Source organism: Antechinus flavipes, chromosome 5, assembly GCF_016432865.1.
Source record: "Antechinus flavipes isolate AdamAnt ecotype Samford, QLD, Australia chromosome 5, AdamAnt_v2, whole genome shotgun sequence".
In the NCBI taxonomy this organism is placed as follows: Eukaryota; Metazoa; Chordata; class Mammalia; order Dasyuromorphia; family Dasyuridae; genus Antechinus; species Antechinus flavipes.
Genome location: NC_067402.1, coordinates 286071151 through 286088475, shown reverse-complemented (window position 1 = coordinate 286088475; position 17325 = coordinate 286071151). Strand labels below are relative to the sequence as shown.

Here is a 17325-nt window from a genome sequence, read left to right as displayed (position 1 = left end):
GGGGGGGCAGGATTCTCCTCCCCCTCCATCTTGCTGGACTAGCCTGGACATCAGCTTAGAAGGCTGGGGCCTGTGTGAGGGCCCTTCGGCCTGCACCGGGAGGGGATGGGGGCCACACGCTGTCTGCACCGGGAAGGGATGGGGGCCACACGCTGTCCCTGAGCATCCCTGAGAAACCCGGGAGTCTCTGTGCCCAGCCCCCGCTCTCAGGCCCTCAGTGGGGGGAGCCAATCCATCCCACCAGAAATCCTGGACCGCTTCCTGGACCATCCTCCCTTGGGGGCCATCCAGGGCGGTAACTCCCACCCAAGAGACAATGGGCTCCATTTCTGAATGGCTACTTGTCATTTCTGAGCCCAGCGGGCCGTTTACTACAGAACAAAAAACAGAAAATATAAAAAGTCTTGTTTTGGTTTCCAGGCACTTGGTTCCGGGAGGCAGAAGGAGGAGGCCTGGGCGGGCTGGGACTCCGGCTCCCCGGAGGCACCCCTGTCCCCGGGAAGGCCCGAGCATCCTCACGGGATGGCCCCATGCCGCTTTCCCACCTCCACAAAAGCCCTCACGCAGCGGTCGATGTCTTCGTCGCTGTGAACGGCCGAGATCTGAACTCGGATCCTGGCTCTGCCTTTGGGCACCACGGGGTAGCTGAAGCCGATGACAAAGATTCCTGGGGGCGAGCCCTGAACGTCAGAGCTCTGAGCTCGGCCCCCATGGCGTCCCCCAGCCCCTGACTTACAGAATAGGGCCCTGGGGCCCAGGGAGGGAGGGGCTTCCTGAAGGGCACTCCCCCCCCCCCCCCCGTGCTGAGGCTCCTCCCTGCCTGAGGTTCTGTGGGTCGGGCCAGAGGAGCAGGTCCCCTCAGCCCTGCGGGTTCTGAGAGGGGGGAGGAGGGAGGAGCTCGGTTTCCTCCTCAGTCCTGTTTCCCGGCCCCTAAAACAACAGACTCCGTGTTCTCTGCAGATCTTGTCCGAAGGCACCTGGGGAAACCGAGTCCGGGCTGGGGGCCCCGGGCTCACCTCTCTCCAGCATGTCCTCGGCCATGACCGATGCCAGCCGGGCGTCCCCCAGCATCACGGGGCAGATGGGGTGCTCCTTGCCCGAGATGGTGAAGCCGGCAGCCTCCATCTTGCTGCGAAACCTGGGGCGGGGCAGGAGAGAAGCCATGGCCTTGGTCCCCGAGCCTGGTCTGGGCTCAGGAGGGGAGGGGCCGGGCACGGGAAACGGGGCTCTGGCTGGGCTGCGGGCGAGAGCCGGGGAGGGACGGATCGTGGGCAGGGGCTTTGGCCTTGGTCTCCTTGGCCCGGAGAATGGCTGCGGTGGGGGAGAGGGGCCCGAAGCGGGGCAGGGGTCCCCGGGCTGAGGCAGGAGGTGGGAGAGGGGCCCCGAGCTCTCCCTCACTCCCCGGGGCCGCTCTCACCGGTGGGTCTTGGCAGCCATGGACCGGGCGATGGCGTCGCTCTCCATGAGCAGGTCCAGGGCCTTGGAGGCGCAGCCCACCACGGGGGGCGGCAGGCTGTTGGAGAAGAGGTAGGGCCGGGCCCGCTGCCGGAGGAGGGCGATGAGCTCCCGGGGCCCCGTCGTGTAGCCCCCTGGCAGAGGAAGGCCGGGTCACCGTCCCGAGCATCCTCCCACAGCGTCCCCGGGGACCCCCCCCCAGACTAGAACCAGGGGCTCTGCACGTGAGCCGGGCAGGAGAAACGGTGAATCATTAGGGACCGGGAGTCATGGCCAGGCAAGTTTCACTCAATGGACCTAAATCTCCAGCCTGGAAGCCAGCAGGTGCTGAATAAATGCTTGTGCACTGACTGATGCTAGAGCGCACTCTGCCCCCTTCTCCCCTCTCGACCCCTCAGTCTGGGAGGGACAGAGGGAGGAGGGGAGGAGCCCTCTCCTGCCCCCAGGGACCCGGGCTAGGGGCAGAGGAAGGGGACACGTCCAACAACCTGCGGCGCCCCCCAAGGCTTTTCCCAGGGTGGAGTTGATGATGGTGACTTGGTCCATTACTCCTAGCAGCTCGTCAGTGCCCCTGAAAGGGAACGGAGCTCACTCGTTAGCTGCCCTGGGCACGGGCCCCTGCCCCCCTCCTGGTCCTCCCTGAGCAGGGTTGGTTGGGGGGGCTCCCAGACACACCCTTCCCGCCAAGGCCCCCCCCCCGGCCCCCTCCCCAGTGCTCAATCCCCAGGCCTCCTGTCCGAGCCCCTGGGGCTGCTGAGGGCGGGTACCCCGCCACATTCCTCTGCTTCCGTCACCCCCCTTCTCCCCCTGCCTCCCCCCCACAGCTGCAGGCCCCGCAGGTCACGGAGACGGAGGCACCATGGGAGAACCAAGCCCCACTGGCCGCCAGTGCAGGGGGGGGGGGGCGCTCTTCCGCAGCCTCGGTCTCTACTAAAGCCCCTTAACTCCTGGTTTCTGGGGGTCTGTGCTGTCCTGGGAGCGACAAGCAGGCCGGGCTTAGGCCCACAGCTGGGCCTGGGCTCACCCCCTCGGGAGGGAGGGACCCAAACCTCAGCAGGCCCCAGAACCCGCTGCCAGGGCGGAGCCGGGCCCAGGAGGACCCGGGAGAAGGCCCCGGTCTGGGAGGGCCTCGCCTCAGTTCCCCGGGAAGGCTGCACTAAGCTGTGGCGGCCGAGAGCCCGGGCCCGGGCTGAGCCGCTGGGGACAGATCCCGGCCTCTCACCGTCCGCTCGGCCCGAGGAAGCCGGTGGCGTGGCACTCATCCACAAAGACCACGGCCTGGTACTTGTGCGCCAGCTGGCAGATCTCCCGGAGGGGCGCGATGTCGCCGTCCATGGAGAAGGCCCCATCTGTGGCCACCAGCCGCAGCCGGTGCTTCTGCGGGGGAGCAAGGGCGGGCTCCGGGCTTGGGGAGCGTCCCCTGGGCTTGGGGAGCGCCCCCGCTCCCGCTCCCCTTGTGGGCCCAGGCACAAATCTCCGGGGCAGCCGGTCAGGGCCCCGCCCAGAGCAAAACGGCTGCTGCGGGAGAGGGGGAGGCCGGCCAGGCGAGAGCCAGGAGCGTAGGCCGACAGACCCAGCGAGCGCCGGACTCCCTGGGGACCCAGGGAAGGCCTCCGGGGGGACACACAGGGGCCCCTGAGCCGGGACCACCCGGAGCAGAGCATGGGGGGCTGCCCCCTGCTTAGGGGAGTTCTGGGCCCCATCCAGGGCATCAGACAGGGACACAGACAAAGGGGTTTCAGCAACAGGACAGGGGCTGGGCTCTGTACCTCCAAGCAGCAGTAATCGCTGGGACCCCCGACCAGGAGGTCTGATTTCTGATTGTGTGAAGTATGGGACTTCTGAGTCCAAGGACAGCTGGGGTCAATCCTGCTCTGAAAACTGTCTGGGAGCTGCCCTCCTTCCTTTCCTCCTCTTCCTTCTTTCTTCCTTCTTTCCTTTTTCCCTTTCTCCCTTCTCATTCCTTCCACTTTCCCTTTCCTTTCTTTCCTTTTCTTCTTTTCTTTATTCCTCCCTTCTTCTCTTTCCCTCCCTCCATTCCTTTTTTCCTTTCTCTTTCCCTCCCTTCCTTTTTCCTTCCTTCTCTTCCTTTCTTCTTTCCTTTCTCCCTCCCTCTCTTGCTTCTTTATTCCCTCCCCCCTCCTTTCCTTCTTTCCTCCATCCTTTCTTTCCTTTTTTCTTTCTCCTTCCCTCCTTTCTCTCTCACTCTTTTCCATCTTTCCTTTATCCCTTCTTTCCTTTTTTCCTCTCTTCCTTCCTTTTTCCTCCCTTCCTTCCTTCTTTCCTTTCTTCCTCTCTTCTTTCTTTTCTCTCTCCCTCCATCCCTTCCTTCTTTCATTCCTTTCTCCCTTCCTCCTTTCCTTTTTCCTTTCTCTCTCCTTCCCTCCCTCTCTCGATAACAAGACATGAGCTACCTCATCTCACGAGGCTGTTGTGAGAAAAGGACTTTGTGAATCTTAAGCCAGAAAAGTTGAGTCAGGAACACTGTCTGTCACTATCTGGATACCTGGGCCTCCTGCAACTTGGCCTCCAGGTCGCCCATGTCCAGGTGGCGATAGCGGTACTTGTTGGCCTTACAGAGGCGGATGCCGTCGATGATGGAGGCGTGGTTGAGCTCGTCGGACAACACAGCATCCTCTGGGCTCAGCAGGGCCTGGAAGGAGCCGACGGGGGGGAGCAGGGGAGGGAGGAAGCAGAGCAGAGACCAATATCACACGCTACCCCTTCCTGGCTCCGGACTGCCCCATCACCTCTGGGGCATCTTAGCCTGGCTGGGGACCGGCCCTCGCTTCTAAACCTAAAAGCTCAGCCTGACCCAGGCCGGCATCCTTCCGGCCCCTCCAACCTCAGGATGTATCTCCATCAGCTCACTGAAGTTTAGCCACAGAGTGGACCTCTCATCTTTTTCTCTCCTCCTCCTCCTCTTTCTCTTCCTCCTCCTCCTCATTAATTTTAATCATAGTTACATACTTATTAACTTTCAGAGGAGAGAGCTGACACCAGACTGCTCTGGTAGCATGTTGGAGACTGTCTTTACTTATATGCTGACATTTTGACATTTTTCTCTTGTTACTGTCGTTCGCTTTTCCTCTTATGTCACTAGTGGGGATCCTAGGCCTCTGAACAAGGATCTTGTCACTTATCTCCCTAGCTGTATATTTTGACATTTTAATCTCATTTTTGTTGATTTTTTTAATATCACATTTAGGATGAAAGGGAACAAGCATTTATTAAGCACCTACTATGTGAGAACCGTACAATATTATCTCCTGTGAGCCTCATCACCCTGGGAGTAGGTAGCTGCTATTATGATTCCCATTCTATAGATGGAGAAACTGAGGTTGGCAGGTTAAGTGACTTCTCTCCTCTGCTCCACTCCCATTTTATAGAGCAGGACATTCAGGCACAGACTGGTTAGGGCCAGACAGAATTTGCATTGGGGTTCCTCCCCCCGCACCCATCACTTTCTTCCCTTTCACCATCCTTCCCTCCGTGACCAGGGTCCATTTCCTCTGGTCCCAGCAGTCTATGTTCTGGGCGTGGGGTCGGAATCTGACTCCGCTGACTGTGGCGCACGTGGAAGCCCCGACATGGAAGCCCCGACATGGCCCCCCTGAGGCCGCCAGCCTCTGTCCACCTCCAGCCCCTGGTCCCCAGTCCCCCAAAGGCCCTGAGGCCTGCCAGGCCCAAGCCCACCTACCTCAAACAGGCCGGCGTTGGCATCAAAGCAGCTGGGGTAGAGGATGGCGTCCTCCCTCTTGTGGAAGCGGGCGATCTTCTCCTCCAGGGCTTTGTGGATGCTCTGTAGGGGGTGCAGAGAAATGCCCGCTGAGGCGCGGGGGTCAGGGGTCTGCCCCCCGCCCACCCAGGCCCAGGCCGGGCCGCTCAGCAGGACCGGCCCGCGGGGCTTCAGTGTCTCAGAACGTCAGGGCCGGGGGAGGCCCAAGAACAGGGAAGAACAGGGAGACCAGGGAATGTCGGAGCAGCTGGTTGCCTGCGGACTTGGGGAGAACCTTGGAATGTAAAACACCAGAACTGAAGGAACATTAAGTGCTAAAATTTAAACACAGAGAAGGAACTCACAGTTGAAATCCTTAATTTGATTCATTCATCATTCAACAAACATTCATTAAAGGTCATTATAGTAACCACATTAATGATATATTTATTAAATATTGCTGGGGACACCAAAACGGACGTGAGGCAGCCCCGTGCTCAGAGAGGGGGCCATCGAGTGGGCACCGGGACGCGCTCCTGGTGTGAGAAACTATGTTCAGGAGAAGTCCAAGAGCCCAGAGAAATTCACCCAGGAGATTCCACAGAGAAGGCCCCCAGAGGGAAAGACCGAGTGCACGGTCCCCAGGCCAGCATTCTGGGAGGTCAAAGGTTGTGTTTGACCCAGTGTCATTTCAGAAACAGAAAGAAGAGGGGGGAGGGGTTCTGTTGTGGCTGCTCACTTGGACCCATAAGGGGTTTGGAGGTGATAGAAAATTATTACTATAACGACCAAAATTGTTAATACCAAATGCAATAGGGGTGCCGTTCCTAAAATGATCTCGTAATGTTGGAATTTCTTATTTCTTATATTTCTATTATATAAATATGCATTTTATATACAATATAAATATATTAAATATATAAAATAGTACATATTTATATAATGATACCATAAATACATTAAACAAATGCATAAATATATAAAATAGTACATATTTATATAATAATATAACTACATCGAATAAATATATAAAATATTGTAGATTTATATATAATATAAATATATAACATATTTTTTATCTATTAGATATATATTCCTTATATTTCTCTTCCTATGACAATTGTTCTTGATTAGACTGAGCAGAATCACAGCTCAAGTTCCCTCCATCCTGAGATCTCACCCTGTAGGGGAGTCTGGCTCAAGCTGGATCTAGACCTTTGATGTCCTTGCCTCCTTCCATTGGGATTCATGGCGTGAAGGGCAAACCAGCCAAATGAGGCGGCTTACCTCTCCCGGATTGCCAAGGGCCACCCACCAGGCCTCCCTGACTGTCTCCTCCCCTCTTCTCCTAATGGTTTCAGAAGCGAGTTGGAAGTGGAGCCAAGATGGCGGAGTAAAGGCAGTCTTAGAACTGGAAAATCTACTGGATATCCCCCAGAATGGCTGGTTTATTGCCCCGTTAATCACCTCAATTAAAGACACTTTCTTCTTCAATTCACATTTTGATTTATTTCAGAACCTGACAGAGGGAAACGTTCTGATTTTTGCCTCTGGGATTTCTTTGATCCTGGTCAAGAACCTTCCCCTCTCCCTTCAATTTGAAACTCCTTTTAAATGATAGAACCCGGCCAGATGAGTTCTGTTATTTCTAACAGGTTGCAAATCTAGGCTCTTGTACCCTCAAGGTCAGCTCTGCTGATAAGAAAGGGATATTGATGTAATCCATCAATTGATAGATAGATATAGATTGAGTTTTTTTTTTTTTAATTACAATAGGGAGAGTCTGTTAATCTCTTATAAAAGCTTCTCTGGGTAAAATCAGCTGGATAGTCCTGGGCCTAGAGTCAGGAAGTCAATCCTAAGTTCAAGTCTGGTCTCAGACATTTCCTGCTGCTTAACCTGTCTGCCTCAGTTTCCTCATCTGTAAAAAGAGGGTAATAACGGCCCTTCTGTGGGTAGTAGTGAGGATCAAATGAGAAACTCTAAAGTGCTTAGCATAGTACCAATACACATAGGAGGTGCTTAGCAAATGCTTCTCACCTTTCCCCTTCCCCCCAATAATAAGCAATTTTTAATTTCTATGACTCTTTCCCCTTAATAATTCTGTGATATAAGTCGTAGCCATATTCTTATTCCAGTTTTACAAATAAGGAAATTGAGTCCCAGGCTGGAAGATTTACCTCAGATATCTACTCCTCCCATATTTTACTCCAGGCATCTTGTATCTAGTCCCAATATTCTCCTTTTACAGATGGGGAAGCTGAGGCTGTTACAGTTCTAAAAAGAGCTGGAAGGACCCTCAGAAACCATCTAGTTCATCTTTCCCTCTTGTTACAGACAAGGAAACTGAGGAAAAAGTCACAATCCGCATGGATGTGGATTTGAACCATCTTCTGGGAATCCTGTGCTCTGTCCGTGTGACCACCCTTTCCCCATATCCTGGAGAGCCTAATCGAGGCTCTGGGAATCTGGTTTTTAACCCTATGATATTGTTTCCTTTGTAGACGTGAGAAGCCCCACTTCCCACCCAGGACCTTGTCCTTGGCTTGGTGGCCATGGTCTCCATCGGGCGAGCACAGCCTTCCAGGACCTGGACTCCCCTCCCACCGAGGGCAGTCCTGGAGTGGCCCCTCCTCAAGTCACGGGGACCCCACCAGTCAGCCAGAGGACAGAGAGGAGCCCAACCCTCCCACTGTACAAACAGGGTCTGCAGAGGTCAAGGACTTATGGGGGGGAGCAGAGACTGGACAAACCCACCCAAAACCGTTCAGGGACTTTCCCTGCATTTCTAAGCCTCATCACCATGAGCCTCAGCTCCTGGCTTCCTGCCACTAATTAGCTGCCCCCTCTTACCCTTTCTGCCTCCGGAACATCTCTCTCCTCTGACCCTTCTCTCCATTTAACATTCTGGCCCCTGGCCCGGCCTACACTGTCCACCTCCTCACCCTTGGAGATCTGGGAATCTGTCCTGGAACCTGCTAAAGTGACCTCCCTTAATGGTGGATCTGGCGCTCGCTCCCCCTTCCTCAATAACCCCCAAAGACTCCCTAAGGAGGATAACACAGAAACTCCCCTTTAAGTCCTTCCCAGCCTCGATGGCCATGGGTCCCTCCCGCGCCCTGCCCCCCAGCCTCCATGAAGGATCTCACCCCTGTTTTTGTACCTTTCTATCACCCCCTCACTTTTTCTTCCCAGAATCTCTCTTTTCCTTCCTTCCAGCTCTGTCTTTTCTGCCTGATCCCCCTAACTGCTGCCGCCCTTCCTCCCAGGCTGCCTTTGAATTTATTCTGTTTCCAGTAGAAATACCCAATTGTCTCTAAGCTAGGGCCTGTTTGTTCCTACGGCCCTGGCACTTAGCATGGCACCTGGCACACAGTAGGTGCTTACTAAATACCCCCATGATTGATTTCTCATCACTCTGTTATCACACCGCCCCTGAAAGGCAAACAGGAGACACAGAGAGGCCCTCCCATTTTACAGGTGAGGTCACGTGATATCAGAGATATCAGTGCTGGCCATGGCAGAGCTGGGACCAGAGGCCAGGTGTCCGACGTCCCAGGCCAGGGCCTGAGACTCGGCTCGGCAGGCCGGGGGGCCGGGGGGAAGCTGGGTCCCGGCTCGGCAGAGCGTACCTGCGTCCCACAGATGAACCGGACGGAGCTGAGACCCGCTCCAAACTGCTCCAGGGCCTTCAGACCAGCTTGGATCACCTCTGGGTGGCTGGAAAGACCCAGGTAGTTGTTGGCGCAGAAATTAAGGATCCCTGTGGGACAGAAGTGGGAAAAATCACATGGTTTGGATCCGGGAGAGTCCTCGGAGCTCACGACAACTCTCTTATTTTATGGGTGAGGAAACAGGCTGCTTGGGGAAGTAGTGTCCCAGGGGCTTGTAGGTTCTAAGCAGGAGAACCCGGCTTCCTCCCCAGATCTCCTGATGTAAATCCGGGGCAGATCCGACTTGAAACGTGACCTCAGTCCCCTATTTGCTATGGAACCCTGACCTGTCATTTAAACTCTCTCAGCCTTAGTTACCTATCTGTAAAATGGGAATCATAATAATAGCACCTGCTTCTGAGGAGTGCAAGGAGATTCAGGGGATGTAAAATGTTCTGCCACCTTGCTAACCCCGTAAGGGTTGTTATTGAGTCCAGGGATTCGGGAACCCAAAACCTTTCAGTGTCTCATCCAACACAGGCCGTGGACCCTCGGTGCAAACGGGAAGGCTGGGCCCCAGCTTTCTAATCTGCAAAATGAGACATCTCTCAGGTCTGGGGGATGGTGATGACGGGGTGTGTGTGTTTGTGTACACACAAGTTAGTGACAGACACAGAGGGGAAGAGGCAGCGAGGGAGAGAAAGAGGGAGAAAGGAGAGGAGAGAGACAAAGAGAGGAAGAGTGAAGGAGAAGGGAGGGGAGAAAAGGAGGGAAGAGAAGGGAAGTGGCAGCAAGGGAGAAAAAGAGAGGAGGGAAAGAAAGAACAGAGAGACATAGAGAGGAAAAGTGAAGGAAAAGGGAGGGGAGAAAAGGAGGGAAGAGAAGGGAAGTGGCAATGAGAGAGAAAGAGAGAAGGAGGGAAAGAAAGAGGGAGAAAGAGGAGAGAGACAAAGAAAGGAAGAGTGAAGCAGAAAAGGAGGGAAGAGAAGGGAAGTGGCAGCGAGGGAGAGAGAGAGAGAAGGAGGAAAGAAAGAAGGAGAAAGAGGAGAGAGACAAAGAAAGGAAGAGTGAAGCAGAAAAGGAGGGAAGAGAAGGGAAGTGGCAGCGAGGGAGAGAGAGAGAGAAGGAGGGAAAGAAAGAGGGAGAAAGAGGAGAGAGACAAAGAAAGGAAGAGTGAAGGAGAAAAGGAAGGAAGAGAAGGGAAGTGGTAGCAAGAGAGAGAAAGAGAGGAGGGAAAGAAAAAGGGAGAAAGAGGAGAGAGACAATGAAGGGAAGAGTGAAGGAGAAAAGGAAGGAAGAGAAGGGAAGTGGCAGCGAGGGAGAGAAAGAGAGAAGGAGGGAAAGAAAAAGGGAGAAAGAGGAGAGAGACAATGAAGGGAAGAGTGAAGGAGGGGGGGGGGGAGAAAAGGAGGGAAGAGGAGGGAAGTGGCTGGAGCGGTCTGGGGGCCACTGAAGAGAGCAGCCAAAGTCAACAGCCGTTTTCTGGGCCCCAGGCCAGAGGGTGGGAGAGTGCAGACATCCCACTACTCCAGGGTGAGAACACTGGCTGGGGCTGCGCTGGCTGGCGGGTGTTCTGACCCATTTTCCTTTGCTCATTTCTGGCTAACCAAGTCTAGCCCACTGGTACCCAAACAGAACACGGGCCACTAACCTAGATGGAAGGCTCCCTGCAGTTCTCATCTGACAGAGAACCCCCCCCCCCCCATTATCTCTGCTCTAATGTGTTTTTATCTGTCTTGTTCCATATCTCCCACTTCCAGAGGCCCCGCAGGTGGCTAGTGTTTGCCAGCTCCTCTCAGTCACCGACCCTACCCTGGCTTCCCTGTTTCACAGATGGCGGACCCAGGGTTCTGTTCCAAAGTCACAGGGGGCAGGGCTAGGGTCAGCTTGAAGGACACCCAGTCCTTCACAGGGCCCAGGAACTGGACCATCTCTGCTTCCAAGCCCCTCCTTCCCCCCTGGAAATATTCTGCCTCTTATCTCCCTCCCTTCAGATTCTTTGCAGCCTTCAAAGCCCAGTTCAAAAGCTGCCTCTAACCAGAAGCCTTCTCTAAGGACCCCAGCGCACGCCATTTCTTCCCAATAGACAGCGGACTCCAAGTGCTACTTAGGGGCACTTGAAGCGTCCTAGGGATATTGTTTAATTAATTATTTGTGCGTTTTATAGTAAAACAGGCAGAGGAGACGATGAAAGCCTGAGGCCCCAGTGTCCAAGGTACTTATATTTGAATGGGGGAAACAACCTGTGTATAATCAGCCCATCCAAGAGCCTTAGGACATCAAGGCTAGAAGCTCAGGGTTATGTTTATACTGCTCTTCTCCCCTCTCTCCTTTGCAGAGCACCGTGGCTCTACTCATTCAGCCAATTAAGTCAATACACACACTTTTTTTTTTTAATTAAAGCTTTTCATTTCCAAACATATGCACGGACAATTTTTCAACACTGACCCTTGCAAAACCTTGTATTCCAATCCCCCCTTTCCCCACCTACTCCCCTAGATGGCAAGTCATCCAATGTATGTTAAACAGTAAAAATACATGTTAAATCCAATTTATGTATACATATTTATACAATTATCTTGCTGCACAGATCAAAAAGAAAAAAAAATGAAAAAGAAAATAAAGCAAGCAAACGACAACAAAAGGAGTGGAAATGCTGTGTTGTGATCCACGCTCACACTTATTAGGCATCAATCATAAGCGGAGGTAAAATGCCAGGGCACTGTTCAAAAAGCATTGATTTGTACTGGGGAACAGAGGGGATCCTGGTGAGTGGGGAACGATGGGAAACTAAGACACCTGGTTCTTGAGATCCCACGATTCTATATTGGGGGTCTCCAAGCTCTGGATCTGGAAGGAGGAGCCCGGAGGTTGGGTCTCAGCTTTCACTTGCTCACTATGTGGTGATGGCCATTCACACAGGAGGAATAAAACCTTAGCACAGTTCTAATGGGGGTAGAGATCCTGAGACCCCAAGGAGCTAATCTGCATTCCACTTTTATCTTCTGTGGGTTGTTTTTCTCATTTTTTTTCTTTTTACCATCTAGCAGACTATCTTTCCTTGGAGTTGAACAGATTTTTATCACTCATTCATACATTGTTGGTGGAGTTGTGAATTGAACCAAACATTCTGGAGAGCAATCTGGGACTATACCCAAAGGACTACAAAACTGTGCATCCCCTTTGATCCAGCAGTGTTTCTACTGGGCTTATACTCCAAAGAGATCTTAAAGGAGGGAAAGGGACCCACATGTGCAAAAATGTTTGTGGCAGCCCTTTTAATAGTGGCAAGAAACTGGAAACTGAGTGGATACCCATTGGAGAATTGGCTGAATAAATTATGAATGCTATTGAATATTATTGTTCCGTAAGAAATGACCAGCATTTCAGATTTCAGAGAGGTCTGGAGAGATTGACATGAACTGATGCTGAGTGAAATGAGCAGAACCAGGAGATCATTATACACGGCAACAGCAAGAATATATGATGATCAATTCTGATGGACGTGGCTCTTTTCAACAATGAGACGATTCAGGCCAGTTCCAATGATGAAGAGAGCCATCTACACCCAGAGAGAGACTGTGGGGCACTGAGGGTGGATCACAACATAATATTTTCACTTTTGTTGTTGTTTGCTTGCTTTTTTTCTTTCCCTTTTTTTTCTCTTTGATCTGATTTTTCTTGGGCAACATAATTATGAAAATGTGTTTAGAAGAATTGCACGTGTTTAACATATATTGGATGACTTGCCATCTGGGGAGGGGTGGGGGGAAGAGAGGGAGAAAATTGGGAACACGAAGTTATGCAAAATTGAATGTTGCAAATTACCTTTGCACGTATTTTGAAAATAAAAAGCTATTATTTAAAATAGAAAAGAAATTCCCTGTCTTAGTCCTGAGGTTTTGAGAAGTCCAGACTGAGGAAGGCAGGAATGACTAACTGGGAGAAACTATGCTAAGTGTCCTAAGTCATGTGAATGGAAATGGAGAAGAAATCATGGGAAGGAGAGAGCTCCCATACAGTCACAATACCTGGGAATTTAGGGCAGCATTTCAAATGGTGGCACTGGGAGGGTAGATGGGCCAAGGCAAGGGAACAAAACAGATGTTGTGGACCAAGGTATAAGTGGAACTGGGGAGAGGCCTGAGTTGAGCCCCAGGGAGATTTAACTCTTACATTCCTACAATATCAGCTTAGAATCTCGTGACCAAGTTGAGATGCAGGCCTGGGGCAGTTGGATTAATTTTGCCCGTTGGGGGATGGCTCTGAGGCTAAACTGGGTGGGGGGACCTTAAAGGAGGAATAGAAAAGTGGTTTTCAGAATACGAAAGAGAAAGTCCTAAAGACTTCTCCAGCCTGCTTTAACTTCCTTGCAGGAGAATACCCTTTTTCTGGAGTGCTTTTATCTCTCCTTGGAGCTGCTTTTCCCTGGGTCTACAGCAATGTGTTTTTTAGGAAACGTTGCTTTTTTGAAACCTTGGTGACTTTTAAAACACCAGATCTAGGTCAGCAAAGCCAAGTGGGAAGGCAGGAGGGAATAAGACAAAACTGGGAGTTCAGCATCGGCGAATGGGCTCACGGGATTTAGGGGTGGAGGGGATTTTAAGGATCTGACCCAACCCTTGGAGAAAGCTGGTCTAGCCTGCTTGGTGAATAGGGTATTAGAAAGGGCTGGTAGAAACTGCAGGAGCATAGAATCTCAGAAAGGGAGCTACAGCAGTCTCCCCTGACCCAAGCCTAGAGTCAGCAGGAGGCTTTTGCGTGAGGGGGGCCAGGAAGGAAGCAGTGGAGGTACATCCTCTGACCCAAATCCATCTGTCAGAAAGTAGGATCCTTGTCATCCTCCCATCCCTGCACTAAGATGTACAACTCAGAGGCTCCCCCTCCACCAGCCCCACTAGATTCCAAGAATTGGTTGTGAATGGGAAACCTCGAAGAAAGAAAGTGAACTACAAAACAGCCTCAGGCTTCTAGGTGGAGACCAAGAGCTGTCCTAGGTAGAAACCTGTTTTAGAGACCCACCCATAGTGAAATCCACTCTATATGGTGAAGCTGGAAACCAACTCTGGATTCTCCTTAAATCATTTCTTTCCACCCCTAATTAATTCCATCTTTCTAGCTTTGACTCACAGAAGCCACAGAGGGCTCCTGGGACCATTTAGTCCAAGCTCGGTGCCAGGTTTTATGTGCTGGGTCCCAAACTCATCATCCACTTTCTCCTTCTGGCTGGGTGAGCTGGAGAACCTCCCATTGCTTCTATGTCTTCCTACCAATCCTCCCTCCTTTTCTGGATGGCTAGAACCCTGAAATGCATGTAGATTCTCAGTGTACAAAATGACTAATCTTTCTTTCCAACCGGACGGATCTTTCTGTCAGGAGGTAAGTTTCAGCTCCTTTCAGACACGGCGCTCGCTTCTAAGTCTTGCTCTCCTTTCCAAGTTTAGGAATCCTCCCGTTCCTTTATTTGACCCTAAACCCGTCTCTTCTTCCGTTCTGGAATTTCCCTAGTTAATTAGCCATCCTTAAACATCTGTGTGGAAGACCTCAAACCAAGGACTCTATTCCTGCCCCTTGAATTTGTTTAATTAAAAAAAAAAAAAGGTCCTGGGAAGTCCCACTTCCCCTTCACCTGCTGCAGTCCCCGCTATCTCTGTGGTCCTGAGGGTGGCTGGTGGAGCCAGCCTACAGAAGGCTGAATGCTTAACGGCCCCTACAAGAGGCGGGAGGCCACGGGAGGCTTTGTGAGGAGGAAAGGGATACGATTAGGCCCGGGAATTTTAAAGCCGAGCAGCGTGAGCTCCCCGGAGGCAGCAAGAAGGCATTTGCCCAGAAGGAGGCTTCTCCCACGAGATCCCCGCCTGCCCCCGCCCCCCTTTCCCACTCAGACCTGGCCCTCTAGCACGTCCCCGCACCTGGCCCCTGCAGCAGCTGCCGTCAGCAGGAACAGCCCGTCCGCCCCCCTCGCGAAATCAGGTTAAATGAACGGGAGCGGGGGAAGCGGTCACAAAGGGGCGGCTGGGGTGGGGGTGCGTGGATGGGACACGCGTGTGAATCTGCTTAACCCCCAGCTACTTCCGAGGGTCCAGCACTTTTCTTGGGAGGAAAGGGGATGGTGGTGGGGGTGATTCTCAAAGGGGCGGGGCCTGCGCCGCCGCCCTAAGGTAGCCGCTACCTGCAGCCCGCCGGTCGGGGGTACGGAGGGCTCGCCTTCAGCATCCGTGCCGGCCTCCCGCCTCCCCTCTGCAGGGCTGGCCTTACCTCCCGCGCTGCCCTCCACGCTAATGTGCGGCCCCTGCTTGGAAGTGATGATTCTCTCGCCCTTCCACGTGCCCGCCCCTCGGATCGCGTCCAGCTGCTCCTCCAGGATGCCCGTGAGCTGAGCCAGGGCCGACTGCGCCCGGCGGCCTCCCCTTCCCGGAGCCACGGGGCGGGCCCGGGCCAGGGGCGAGCTCAGAAGGCGGCCGCGCCACATCTCGGACAGTTACACCTGAAATGGGCTGAGGCCGGAGGAGGGGGCGCTCACCCAAGCAGTATCTGCGGGATCGCGAGTCGGGAGGCAGGGGCCCCCGGGCAGCCAATGGGGAGGCCGGGAGCCGGGCGGGGCGGGCCGCGAGCAGGGTTCATTTAAAGGGGCGGAGGAGGGTGGCGGGGAGCGGCTCTGGGAGTGCTACCCATCCCTTTCTGTCCCCGGCCCTCCCTCTGCGTCCTCCCCGCTCCCTTACCCTGGCACGGCCACCTTCGCCAGCGTCGCCACCGGCTGAAAATCTTCCCGCACTTTACAGCTAAGGAGTCTATAACTCGCACAGGTAGCCACAGGAAGCACTTGGGGAGAACCTACTCGGGGCCAGTCAGCCAATCAGTGAGCGTTTCTTGAGAGGTCGAGAAGGAAGCCGGGGCCTTGGAGCCGGGAGAGCCTGGGTTCGAGTCTCACCTCTGCCACTTATTGGCGACGGAACTCCAGGCCAATCGCTCGGTGTCCCAGGCTATCAATCGTACGGGTGTCGGCTTGCTTTGACAAAGGGGCTCTCCGCACCGGGAAGTTTCGTAAAGCAATTATATCAAGGACCCATTCCCACTCCGCCCCTCCCCCCTCCCTATCCTTTAGGGGCTATGGCGCTGGAGAGAAACCTTTCCTCAAACAACTTTTGGGGGGGGCGAGGAGGGGGACAAGAGACGCCCTTACTCAACACTTATTTAAGCACGTATTGAATGACAGGCACTGTAATAATCGCTGAGGATACAAAGAAGGATAATGGTGTGCCCTCAAGGAGAGACCAAGGAGTAATAGTGCTCTCCATCCCGAGCTCGGATCCCTATTAGCTTTATAGCCTGCAAGCCATTTGACCTCTGCCGGTCTCGGTTTCCTCCGCTGTAGAAGGAGGGTAATCATGGCACCTACCTCCCAGAGTGGTTGAGAGGATCAAAGGAGATATTGTGTCAGGGCCCGGGCACATAATAAGCTCTACAAAAACATTAGCTGTTATTTAAAAGATGGAGCAGTCAGCAGGACAAGCCGAGCTGGCTGCAGGCGTGATGGGGGGGAGGGGCGTGTGCGTGCCCGCGCGTGGGCAGCGGAGGACACGGGACTCCCCAGCCTGGAGCTAGGGGGTGTAGACAAAAGAGCGACGGATTTGGAGTCGGAAGACGTGGGTTTCAGCCCTGGCTGGGCTGCTCAGGAGCTGTCATCTTGCGCCTCTGGGGCTTTGGCCCTCACCTGTATGACGCAAGGATCGGTGTAGACTCGAGAAGGGCTCTCAGGGTCCGGGCCGACCCTAAATCCTAGGAGCCGGGAGAATAATTGGGGTGGGCTTCCTGCAGAAGGGGGGATTCGCGCCAGGCCTCGGAGCGCCTCAAGGGAAGGGGGTAGGGTGGGGCCAGGGAATCGCTCTTCTCTCTCCCCATCTGCCCACATTACCAATCCTTGGATGGGCTAACGTCCTCGTCCCTTAGAGCGCGCCCCCCCTCCCCCCGGAAGGAAGGTGGACCTTCGGAAAAAGGAAGTGGGGGCGGGGGCTTTCTCCAGGAGCGACCAGGGAAGCCCTTGTGGTGCTAGTCCGAGTAGTGCCCCCGGCTCAAGGCGCATTTGGCTCCTCCCAGGAGCGGGATGGCAGTGGAAATGGTCATGAAGCAACAAGGACTCCATCCAGCCCCCGCTTTCAGGCGGGGCGGGGCGGGGCGCTCTTTACTTACGAGACCCCGGCTACTGGCACCCTCATACTTGAAGAGTTTTAGTCGTCACCCCGCCCCCAGCCCCTACCTCATTCCTATTCCCTTTTACTTACCGGATGCGCAGCCCCTCCCCATCCTGGCCACGCAGCCCCAGCCTGCGAAGCTTCCACACCATCCCCGTTCCGCTCCCCCGCCCCCTTCTCCCTCCCAAACCTTTTGGGGCCTAAGGTGCTCAGGACCCCAAATCTCCCTCTTCCCCCCATCCCAGACTTAAGCGTAGGGCGTTCTCTCGCAAGGTTCCCCCCCACACCCCATTTCACTCCCCACCCT

At 53.9% G+C, this 17325-nt stretch overlaps 1 protein-coding gene across 1 annotated transcript; it reads right to left on the bottom strand.

Moving 5' to 3' along the window:
* Positions 1-338: 338 nt before the first annotated feature.
* On the bottom strand, positions 339-17325 carry GCAT (glycine C-acetyltransferase). Its single transcript, XM_051961913.1, has 9 exons — positions 15085-17325; positions 8806-8936; positions 5156-5257; positions 3962-4108; positions 2678-2832; positions 1944-2026; positions 1418-1589; positions 1017-1138; positions 339-667 (listed from the first exon to the last, which is right to left on the bottom strand). The coding sequence occupies exons 1-9, from the start codon at positions 15296-15298 to the stop codon at positions 516-518; spliced, it is 1278 nt and encodes a 425-aa protein (XP_051817873.1). The 5' UTR covers positions 15299-17325; the 3' UTR covers positions 339-515.